General features: G+C 34.2%; 1 protein-coding gene across 3 annotated transcripts; it reads left to right on the top strand.

The window, feature by feature from the left end:
- Positions 1 to 5,621: 5,621 nt before the first annotated feature.
- On the top strand, positions 5,622 to 10,326 carry LOC107934591 (putative disease resistance protein RGA4). Of its 3 annotated transcripts, none has more exons than XM_016867062.2 (4): positions 5,622 to 9,206; positions 9,413 to 9,469; positions 9,759 to 9,848; positions 9,983 to 10,326. In XM_016867062.2, the coding sequence occupies exons 1-2, from the start codon at positions 5,754 to 5,756 to the stop codon at positions 9,413 to 9,415; spliced, it is 3,456 nt and encodes a 1,151-aa protein (XP_016722551.2). In that variant the 5' UTR covers positions 5,622 to 5,753; the 3' UTR covers positions 9,416 to 9,469; positions 9,759 to 9,848; positions 9,983 to 10,326. The 3 variants fall into 3 exon arrangements, with proteins under 3 accessions (XP_016722551.2, XP_040961158.1, XP_040961159.1); XM_041105224.1 differs by having other exon boundaries at positions 5,628 to 9,206; positions 9,759 to 9,853; XM_041105225.1 differs by having other exon boundaries at positions 5,628 to 9,206; positions 9,718 to 9,848.
- The last annotated feature ends 1,963 nt before the right edge of the window (positions 10,327 to 12,289 follow it).

Raw genomic sequence — 12,289 nt, 5'->3', positions numbered from 1 at the left:
TGTAACGAACCCTAAAACCCCAAACCACATACAATTATTTATAAATATTAATCCGTAAATCGTAATCTATTATTTCTTTTTTGCGGCATTTTTCGGAAAATACCGCTAATACCACTAGATCCAATCATAAGCGGCGTCGTTTTATCGTCGTATTGCAGACATATTTGCGGCGTTTTACCAGAAAACGCCAGTAAAGGAATATAGTGAAAGCAGAACGAAGTCGTTTTGCAAATTTATTTGCGACGTTTTTAAAAGAAACGCCACTAAAGCCTACCTATTGTGGCGTTTTGAGTTAAAACGCTACTAAAGCAATATAATGAAATAAAACGAAGCCGTTTTGCTTTTTTTTTTTCTGGCGTTTATAAAGGAAACGCCGCAAATTAGTTACTTATAGTGGAATTCGTTAACAACAGCCGTGAAATCTGTATCTTTTGTGGCGTTTTTTACTGAGTGCCTCTAAAGCAATAATAGGAAAAATTAAAACGGTACAGTTTTGCTGAAATTTTTTCCTCAAATTACTTATCTCTACCGGCGTTTCTCTCAAAACGCCGCTATATCCCAATATTTTGCGGTGTGTTTTTAATAAGCGCCACTAAAGTAATAAAATAACAAAAAAACGAAGCCGTTTTGCAAAAAAATTTTGTGGCGTTTCAAAGAAATCGCCGCTAAGGCAGGCCTATTGTGGCGTTTGTTTTTCGAGCGCCGCTAATGTAGGTCTATTGTGGCGTTTGTTTTTTTGCGCTGCTAAAAGTTTATCTTTTGCGGCGTTTTTGGGTTAAACGCCGCTATAAACGCCGCTAAAAGCCTGTTTTGGTGTAGTGAAGATGACACTCTGACTGTCACAAAATACTGTATTGATTTGAAGGTCTTCATTGAGTTCACTAAATAGTCCCTTCAACCAAATAGCTTCTTTACAAGCCTTAGTAATCGCCATGTACTTAGCTTCAGTGGTAGACAAAGCGACTGTAGTTTGCAAAGTGGCTTTCCAACTGATTGCACAACCTCCGATTGTATAGATATAACCTGTGAGAGATCTTCTTCTATCGAGGTCTCCAGCAAAATCAACATCAACATACCTAATGACTCCATCTCTAGTTTTTCCAAACTGTAAGCAAACATCGGTAGTACCTCGTAAGTATCTTAAAACCCACTGAACTGCTTTCCAATGTTCTTTATCGGGATTCGCCGTGTATCTGCTAACTGCACTAACTGCATATGATAAATCTGGACGTGAACAAACCATGGCATACATGAGAGATCCCACTGCACTAGAGTATGGAACATGTGACATGTACTCAATCTCATCATCTGATTGTGGAGACAAAGCCGATATGTGACATGTACTCAATCTTATCATCTCAATCAACAACACATATGTGCAGTAAAAAACTAAACATCGATAATGGTAATGTAGAAAGATCGCAAAGAAAAACAAAGAAAAATAGAACACACAGATCTCACGTAAAAATTTTTTCGGAAAAAATAAAAGGCAGAGGAGAAGAAAAAATTCGCTAATGTTGAATTCAAATGATACAATAAGAGTTTCAACTACATTTATTTATAGGTTAAAAAAATCTAATTCTAATCAATGTCAAATATATTATGCTAATAAATGCTAAACATATTATATTAATAAATACTAAATTTTCTAAAAAAATATTTTTTTTATTTAACTTGCAAACAATATCTTAAAATTTAGATCATATAACCCTAACACGTGCCATTTTTAAATACTCCAAATTAACCTGTTTATTCAAACTCTTTTTCCAACATGACATGGAACAAAAGAATGAGACAAAATTTCCAAAAATAAACAAATAAAAATCATCAACCCACTTACAATAAACAAATAAATGTATAATAAAATAATTAAAATGTTACTACCACTAACAACAAAAATTAACACGCTCAGCTACATCAACGATACCAATAATTAATAATAAGAGTACAGTATAAAATAGTAATAGTCTTCTTCTTTTTTTTTAACTATATATATTAAGAGTAAATGAGAGATCATGGTGGATTTGTCCGTGTTGAGTATGACTCCTATTTCAGTTAAATTTAAGAAATAATCTTTCAATTAAACTCTGTTTATTTGTTTCAATCAAACTCTGATTAGTCTAGATTATTTTATTATTATTTGACCTATGAATTTAGCCTATAAATAGGCTCTTTTACAACATTATTGGAAAATATACCCATTAGAGATTAGAACTCATAACATATTTAGAGAATTTTGTGTTTACGTTTTGAGGGTTCTTTATTTTCGGGTTTTAGTTTTTATCTCAATCTTTTGTACTCTTCGTTCTTTTACCATTATATTTGCCCGTGGCTTTTTATCCTCTTTGGAGGGAGTTTTTCTATGTTAAATTTGTGTGTTCAATTTCTCAATTTATTTCGCTATTTTTTTACTTGCTACTTAACCGGGTTGATCCCAATAGGTGATATCAAGGCTAGTTTAATTTTCATAGATCAACCCATTCAGAGATAGCAACAACAATGTTTGAAGTCATCGAGTTCATCTTTGAAATTCCACCATACTCCAATCTGAGAGGGAGCTCGAGAGATCAACTTAGTAATGAGCTCTCCAGCAATATCCAAAGCAATTGCTTCAGCCATTGATGGCACGCAAAAAGTGTTTGATTATTGCAGGAGGAAGAGTGAAATGATTCGAACAAGATGAAAATAAAAGCGTTAATACATACATACACCCGTAGAGTCAATATTGTATTTTAAAGATGTCACCACCCACCAAGTAATAATTAAATAAAAAGTTGCTAATTTTATATTAAAAACTTAGTTAACGGACGGCCTTTCTTTATAAATTTTCTGCAGCTTTCAATGTATTTTTCTTGAATAGCACCACATGATGCTATGAATAAAGAACAAGAAGTTGGGCAGAATTATCAATTGCAACATTACTGTATATATTTTTTAAAGGGTAAAAGTGAATTGGCCCACTCTTTTTTAAAGGGTGATGATTTTTATTTCTTTATTATTGGAAAATTTGCCCCACTCTTTTATTCATACTTGTTTATTACTTCTCTGTTCCATGCGCAATCCTATTTCCATATTTTTAAAATTTTATTTATATTTTATTTCATATATTTTCATTAGTAGCTAAATAAATAATCGGCAGAGAGCTGTGAGATCTAAATTTATACATAAAAAATTTTATTTCGGTATTTGTTGTTTCTCTGATTTAGGAGATAGATGCTGGCAGCTCACAAAGTTGTGCTGACACCATGTTAAAAAGAGTTCATTAATTCGGTTTTGATAGACGTACAATTGGAAGTACCGGATTGATCATTTGTTGTATTTGATCTTACGAAGAACACATTGGCGTGTCCAACTAAGAAGTTAGCAATCGGATCTAAACGGCTCGCGTAATTGACGCTGTTGGTTCGAGATGGACCCTTTTAGCTCACAAGGCTACCGGAGAGCTAAATCGTGGATGCGTGTTTTGTGGTTGTTCGTTCGATAAAGATTAACTATTGGGCGTTCTCGTAATTAATTACATATAGAAGGGTTGGTGGTCTGAGGCATCCTTGATCACTATAACTAACTTATTGGTTGAAGGAGAAGACTTGTTATCGTGCATTGGTTCGAAACTAGAACAAAATTGAGCTTAAAGCTTGAAATCCATCATATTAGTTTATTTAATTTAATTTCCTTTTTGCTTATTTTTATACTACTTTTTACATCATTTTTAATGAACTTGACACAGCTCATTAGAATATTCTATGGAACACTGAAAAATACAAATGTGTTTAAGCTCTCTCGAACATGCCTCCAAGAGTCCGTCAACAGCATAGATTCCATCTAAGCTAGTACTCAGTTGGGCATATATATTATACAAGTACTCTTGAATTACACCATTTATATCAGATCAATTGGAAATTAGAAGGAAATTGATGACATTTATTACCATATTCGTTTTGTTGGAATATGTGGGCGGATAAACAAATCATGGTAGAAAGGATGGTCCCTGCTTCTTGTACTGTACGCTACATTCTGCTGAAGAAGAGAGCCAAAATCTAACAAAAAAGTACGGTGGATTTACTTATTTTAACAACTCAAGATGCTAAATTTGGGGGTTTGTTTCAAGCAGAACTATGCCCCTCCCCTTCTTTTATGTATCAACCTTTAGCCTCCAACCTCTATTGAATTTACTTACTTGGGGAGGACATTGCACGCTCTAGAAGGTTATAGTGAGAAAAACAGTCTCACGGCTAAATTTTTTAAGAAAATCTTTTATGTCCAGTTTGGTGCAATAAAATAAAGTGATATTAGTTTAATTTAATTGTATTTTTTTATCCATCCATTATAATTTAGTTTAGTTTGATTTTTTATTATAAATTTTTATAATTATTTTAATAAAATAAACTTTATTTTACGGTTTTTAAATATCATTTGACAAATTTTCAAAGTTTTTTCATAGATATTATTTAAAATTTTTTAAGTAAATAAAAATAATCAAATACTTTTATACAATATTTTTAAAATTTATTTATTTATTTTCACTATTTTTAAAAATAAAAGATTTATTTTTATATTATAAAAATATTTATAAATTAAATAAAGAATAGAATTTGGTTTGGTTTCCGATAATTGTTATTTTAGCGCTAAAATATACCAAAAAAAAAAAAGAGAGAGAAGAAAAACAACTATTTCTTTCCATAATGATTCTTTTGGTCTCCAACTTTATAGAAAAAGTTATTTCAACTTTTCATTTAATTTTTCGTTTCTTTTAGTTCAACTTGTAATTTTTATTAAATCACCACAAAATGAGTGAAAAATTAACGTCTGCTGATTTTGTTGACGTGACATACACGCGGATTGCCACGTACATGCCACATAAGCAATTAATTATTTTTAAAATTTTAAAAAAATTCAAAAAAATATTTTAAAATTTTAAAAAATTATAAGAAAATATTTTTTAATATTTTTTTAAAATAATTAATTGCTAACGTAACATACATGTGGTAATCTACCTATATGTCATCTCAAAAAAGTTAACAAACGTTAACTTTTTTACCCATTTTGGATGGTTTAACAAAAAAATATAAGTTCAAAAACTAAAAGAGAATGAAAATAAATAGATAGCTAAAATAATTCTTTTATAAACTTAGAATGCTAAAAAAGTTATTATACTTTTATTTTTCAAAATAATAAAATTTCTATTAATAACACTTTTAACATAAGTGCATCTGCATTAGCTTTGTGATTTTTCTTTCTTTAATTTCACCATAATCATGTTAAACAAGTAATTTAGTGAGGTTAAGTATTGTAACAGCGAGATTAAAGTTAATTATAGGATATGAATTTGAATTCAAATGTAAATATACCGATAAAATGAAAATAAAAAATCAAAACTTGAATTACACAAAGTAGGTGGGAAGAAGGTTTAGAAAGACTGGAATGCATGGGCCTTCAATCAAAACACCTTGGATTCCATGGGAATTGTCTCCTTTTTCTCTTTTCTTTCATAACTTTTTCATTAATTTCAATTATTTGTACGGCTCCACATTGTGCACAGCACCCAAAGTGTCATCATCCCAACTTTGTCTCCATTCAGAAATTTGTGTCAAACAATAAACATGGAGGGACCATTTCCCACTAATCAACATAACTTTAACTTGCTGGGTGGATGGATCCACATCTGTGTTTCATCTTGTTGGAATCAATCTCATTTTAGTCCTCCTCTTTCACAAATCAAACACTTTTTGCCTTGATTTCAGTTTGAACCAACAATGGCCGAAGCAATTGCTTCCGACATTGCCGCAGAGCTCATTATTAAGTTGAGCTCTCGTGCTCTCTCTCAAGTTGGGCTGTGGTGGAATCTAAAACATGACATCCACGACCTCAGACGCACTGGCTGTCAAATCAAAGCTGTGCTTCTTGACGCAGAAGAGAAATCGGTGACCGATAATCTCGTCAAAGTTTGGCTTGAAGATCTGAAAGATGTACTTTATGATGCCGACGACTTGCTCGATGATTTCTCTACTGAAGCTTTGCGGAAAGATGTATCGGGTGGGAACAAGCTGACGAAAGAGGTACGCCTTTTCTTCTCAACCTCAAACCAATTTGCTTATGGTCTCAAAATGGGTCGGAAAATGAAGGCCATTAAGGCGAGATTAGCTTCAATTGAAAGGGAGGCCAACATTTTTGGCTTCATTCCGCGTGATTGCCCCGCGGAAACTTCTTTCATGACTAAAAGGAGGCAGCAAACGCACTCTTTTGAGCGTGAAGATGACATAATAGGGAGGGATGATGATAAAGCAGCTCTTCTAAAATTCGTGTTGGAGTTTCAAAGTGAAGAGAATGTTTATATCATTCCAATTGTGGGGTTTGGAGGGTTAGGGAAGACTGCTTTGGCCCAACTTGTCTATAACCATGAGATGGTCAAAAACCATTTTGACTTAACGATGTTTGCGTGTGTTTCAGATGATTTTGATATGAAAGTTATTGTAGCAAACATTATCAAATCTGTGACTCATCAAACACCTGATCAAAATCTTGAAATGGATCAATTGCAAAAACAACTTCGAGATAAAATTGATGGGAAAAAATATTTGCTTGTTTTGGATGACATTTGGAATGAGGAACCAGAAAGGTGGTCTAGGCTAAAGAAGTTATTGATGGGTGGGGCTAAAGGGAGTAGGATAATAGTAACGACTCGATCTCTAAGGGTAGCGGAGATAACTAATAAATGTCAATCCCATGTTTTGAAATTGAAAGGCTTGTCTGATGATGATGCTTGGTCTTTGTTCAAAAAGATAGTATTTGAGCAAGGATATGCAGACTCAACAAATTCAGCCTTTGTGGAAGTAGGGAAACAGATTTCGGAAAGGTGTGGTGGGGTTCCCTTAGCCATAAGGACGATAGCTGGTACATTATCTTTGAAGAAAACTGCAAATGAGTGGCATTCTTTCAAAGAAAATGAACTTGCTAAAATATCACAAATTGAAGGAGAACTTCTACCTATACTGAAATTGAGTTATGATCATCTCCCGTCTCATTTGAAGCATTGCTTTGCTTATTGCCGATTGTATCCAAAAGATTACAGAATTAAAGTACAAGAGCTTGTTCAAATTTGGATTGCACAGGGTTTCATAAAGCAATTGAATCAAAGTCAATCTCTAGAGGAGATAGGGTTTGGGTATTTTAAAGATTTAGTTGAAAGAAGTTTCTTCCAAGAAGTAGGAGAAAGATATTCATGGGAAGGGCTAACATGTAAAATGCATGATTTAATGCATGATCTAGCTGAATCAGTAGCAGGGATGGAGAGTAGTATTGTAGATTCAAATAAAATTGCAAGTGATGTTGGTGAAAAATGTCGCCACATATCAATTAATCCTTTATTAATTCCTTCATTAATTCCTTTGTTTAAGGGAAAGAAGTTGCGAAGCTTGTTACATTTTCAAGACAGAAAAATTCAAGATTTCAGCTATGAAACTTGGGATTTGATAATTGCAAATTGTAGATGCTTGCGTGTATTGAAATTGAATTCTATAGGTATTCAAAAGATTTCACCCTCCATTTGTAAGTTGAAACATTTGAGGTACCTGGATCTTTCTTATAATCCCGGACTTAAGATTCTCCCAAAGAGTATTTGCAAGATTCAGAATTTGCTAGCGCTGAAACTTGATGGGTGTACTGGGCTTAAAGAATTGCCAAAGAACATTGAAAAATTGGTGAATCTTACCCATCTTGGGTGTGAAGATTGTTTTAGTTTAACTCATATGCCACGTGGAATAGGGAAGCTGACTTCACTTGAGACGTTAAGCAGGTTTGTAGTGGATAAAGATGGGTCCCATGGCGGTGCAGATCTAAGTGAATTGAGACTGCTTAACAACTTAAGGGGAGAGTTAAGAATAACAAATTTGGGATTCGTAAAAAATGCAAAAGAGAAGTTTAAGGCTGCTAATTTGAAAGAGAAACAACATTTGAGATCGTTGGTTTTAGAATGGCGCGGTGGTAACCGTGCTGATGAGAAGTCACTTGAAGACCTCCAGCCCCATCCTAATCTCAAGGAGCTCTTTATTCCAGGATGGAGGGGTGATGCTGAGTTTCCAAGTTGGATTTCTTTTCTCACAAATCTGGTCCATATTAAAATAATGGGTCTTGGTAGTAAATTCAAACATCTCCCATCCTTTGCTCAATTTCCTTGTCTTCAAGATTTGGAAATTTGTGATTTAACTGAGCTGGAGTACATGGATGATAATAGCCCAAAAGGAAGTCAAGGAGAACCACAATCATTCTTCCCATCGCTTAAGTATCTTTGCCTACGGGATTGCCCAAATATGAAGAGTTGGTGGAGGACTACAAAACCAATCGATGATGATTCCAACGAGGACGACACAACAGTTATGGGAACATCAACCATGGCATTTCCTTGTCTTTCCTCTTTAAACATTAGAAATTGCCCTTTGAATTTAATGCCACTGTATCCATCACTCGATGAATATCTAATGTTGTCGAATACCAGTTCAAGGCCGTTAAAGCAGACTATCAAGATGAACATCAATGCTAAGGCCCCATCAACTTCAACCTCTTCTCTTCCACTCTCCAAATTGAAATCTTTCGATGTATACAACATTGAGGGGTTGGACACTCACACGCTAGATGAGTGCCTGCAACATCTCACCAACCTCAAAAGATTAACAATAGGAGATTGCAAGGAGGTTGATTTAGATGGCATGCAATGGGAACCCCTGAAGAATCTCTCTTGTTTGGAGATTGATAATTTTCCAAAGCTGGTGTCTCTCCCCATTTGGCTTCAACATCTTGTTCAATTGAAAACATTAAGAATTCATAACTGCAATGGATTGAGGTCACTGCTTCCTGTGTTCCAACACCTCACTTTCCTTGAACTGTTTGAAGTAAAGGACTGCAAGGAGCTGGAGTTATCTGGAGCTGGCATCCAAATATTCCAAGATCATACAAGCCTACGCCTTCTATGGCTGGAAAATATTCCAAAGTGTCGGCATCTTCCGGAGCGGCTTCAACATCTAACAAATCTGCAACAGCTTTATCTCGTTAATTTGCCCAATTTAACATCTCTTCCGGACGAGATGTGTTGCCTAACCTGTTTGGAGTATTTACAAATACAAGAAATTCCTCTGTTGGAGGAAAGATGTCGGAAGGACATTGGCGCTGATTGGCAAAAGATTGCTCACATCCCCAACATTCGGTTGGATCAGGTTGGTCTGTCTTTGTTATTTATTTATTTTGATGACCTCATCTTTTTTTGAAGAAAAATAGGAGTGGTATATTGAATCTCCAAGTCAGGGGTCTGATGCCATTTTTCATTGAAGTTGGATAATATTAATTTCCTTGTTAAAATCCCTTTGTTTTAATCCTACTTTTTACTTATCATCTTTCATAATATTTTTGCTGATTTGTGCAGTAAGGCATTGCAGAAAGGCATTAGTCAACTTCAATCATTTTATATGCATAAAAAGAGGTGCTAATTTATCTATTTCCTTTTTACTTTTAAATCATAATTATAACTTGACAATTGCTTCTAATAATTTAATTCTAAAAAACAATTGATGTGGAGAGAGAGGCCTATGAAGCCTTCAAAATGGTTGTACTATATGCTCTGCTTTCTTCATTTAAGCACTTACCGATCATATCGTTATATATATTTATGTTTTCTCTTAATATATGCCAACTGATTACTATCTTAGATGGTACCTGTGATATTGACAGGCTTTTGGAGGTATTCAAATTCATAATATTCATTGATGCAGGGAACTCTTTTAGCTGTTTAGAATTCCAGCCAAATTTGTTACTGAAGGTCCAAACAGGAAAAAAAGGAAGATGCTTCGGAATATTTGGTGGTGAGGTTGAAGTTGATAAAATGTTTCATTATTTATATATCAACAGCGTTATACTAAACACACATATGTGCAAATATAAGGCTGATACTAATGGGATTTGTAACATATTCTATGTTGGCATTTGTAATTTTCAGGTTCATTGATGGTTTTGGAAGAGTCGTTGTTCAAGCATGACAATTGCCAGACATATTGCATTTGAAAATTTATTATTCCACTTTACATGGAGCTTATTAAGAGCTTGATTCATAGTAGGAAAACCATTTGAGTGTTGAATGTGAATTTTCACTTGCATAGCTAAAATGAGTTGGGAGAGAATTTACTTAAACTGTACAAAAGTGAGATTGCATCAAATGTTTGAGGGGTTGAGCTTAAATCATTTCTTTGTACTATGAAGTTCATAGTGTATTCATCTTGGGGCAAAGCCCCACAAACGTAGGACGAGTTTCGAACTGCGTAAATATATTGATTGTGTTCTTTATTTTCCTTGTTGCATAATATGTACCAACTCAGGAAAAAACACATTTATGTTTTTTTAGGGTTCCAAACAGTATTCAAATGCAGGGATGCACAATTGATTATGAGACAATAATTGTTTTTAGACGGTATTCCAAGGCTATGTTCAATTATGATGCTTGGATTAGGACTCTTCCAAAAGATGTCGATGTCCTGGCTGTATATACATGACTTGTGTGTTGATGCTTATGTTGGCACACATCAAATTACAAGTTGAATAACACCTTATAAAGGCGTATCATGGCACAAGCCAATATTCCAAGTATCTAATTGTTATTTTTCCCATTGTTTTCCTTATCAAAATACAAGTAATTTTCAACAATGTAACAATGTGAAAGCCTAATTCCAAGCATTCAAATAAACTAAAACTATCAGAGAAGAAAGGTAGCGAAATGTGGAATTAAATTTTTCAAAAATTTTAAAGAACCTAATGAGAATTTCAAAAAAAAGGGTCTAATTAAAACTTATAAAACTATTAAAGGCTTAGGAAAAATTTTTAAAAAAATTGAGGAGTTCAATTAAAATTTTCAAAAAAATTGAAGGCTTAATGAGAATTTTCCAAATTTGGAAGGGGGGAGGGGTAAGGAGAGCTGTGGCTCCCATTGCCTTCTGCCCCGAGTAATTTTTGAAACTATACAGAAAGTGGAGCTGTGATCTGTCCATGGCATTGTAACCTACGCTCTCTATCGCTGGCAAAAATTCCAAAGTGTCGGTATCTTCCGGATTGGGTTGCAATTTCTTTATCTCTCTGATTTGCCCAATTTAAGATCGCTTCCGAGATGACCAGTTTGGAATCTTTACATATCCTCAACTCAAAATGATCATTGACCACTTCATTGACAAACTGTGCTAATGTAGTCATCCCTAACCCTCCAAACTCCACAATCGGAACCACATAAACATTCTCTTCACTTTGGAACTCTAATATGTGTTCTAGAAAAGCTGCTTTATCATCTTCCTTCCCTATTATTTCATCTTTACTCACAAAAGAGTGTGTTCGCTGTCTCTTCTTAGTTATGAAAGAGGTTTTAATGGGACGGTCACACTCTACCAAGTTGAACATCCTGGCCTTAATTTGATGACCCATTTTGGCACCATAAACAAATTGGTTTGAGCTTGAAAAGAAAAGGCATACTTCTTTCATTAGCTTGTTCCTGCTCAGTAGATCTTTCCGCAAAGCATCAGTAGAAAAATTATCGGCATCATAAAATGCATCTTTCAACTTTTCAAGCCAATCTTTGATGAGACTGCTGGTCATGGATTGTTCTTCGGCATCAAGAAGCACAGCTTTGATTGTGGAGATGGTGCTTTTGAGGTCCTTGAGGTCATCTTTGAAATGCCATGACAAAATCAAGTAAAATAGCTACTAACTCACTTGTTATCGTGTTGAAAACAATAAGAAAAAGGAATGTAATATACGAAGACCGACAAACTAGCAGTCATATTATACATAAGGGGGAAACTGTAGTGATAGACATTATGAATATCAACTGAATCATTTTTCAAACATCCATCAAAGACAAGACATCAAAAGAACTAACACCCATCAACCTTTCTTCATATAGAGCACTGATTTAAACCGAGAATGGAGTAGCATGACATAATCTTCCTCTCTTACGAAAGCATTGAAACTACCATACTATGAATTGCAATTATATTAGATCACTAGATCTTTGCCTCATCAGCATTCTGAGAAAGTTTTATAGTACTCTAACTCAGTCTTCTCAAATTAAGGCATCAAAATGTTGAAGTCATCAAGTTTTGGACATTGGATGAGGCCAGCATTCATTCAATTTCAACTTAGCTCAGCAAACGATCCGTTTAATCTACCAAAACTCCACTATATCATCAAATACGATAATACCTCACATTTTAAAATACAGGCATCACAATTTCACTGCAGAAACAAATAATGCTACTAATAATTT

This window comes from Gossypium hirsutum, chromosome D11 (genome assembly GCF_007990345.1).
Source record: "Gossypium hirsutum isolate 1008001.06 chromosome D11, Gossypium_hirsutum_v2.1, whole genome shotgun sequence".
Classification (NCBI taxonomy): domain Eukaryota; kingdom Viridiplantae; phylum Streptophyta; class Magnoliopsida; order Malvales; family Malvaceae; genus Gossypium; species Gossypium hirsutum.
The sequence above is the reverse complement of the archived record's forward strand: the minus strand, read 5'-3'. Positions and strand labels throughout refer to the sequence as shown.

Excerpts from the sequence above, each read along its gene's own strand:
- LOC107934591 (XM_016867062.2), top strand. The coding sequence starts at position 5,754 with ATGGCCGAAGCAATTGCTTCCGACATTGCCGCAGAGCTCATTATTAAG.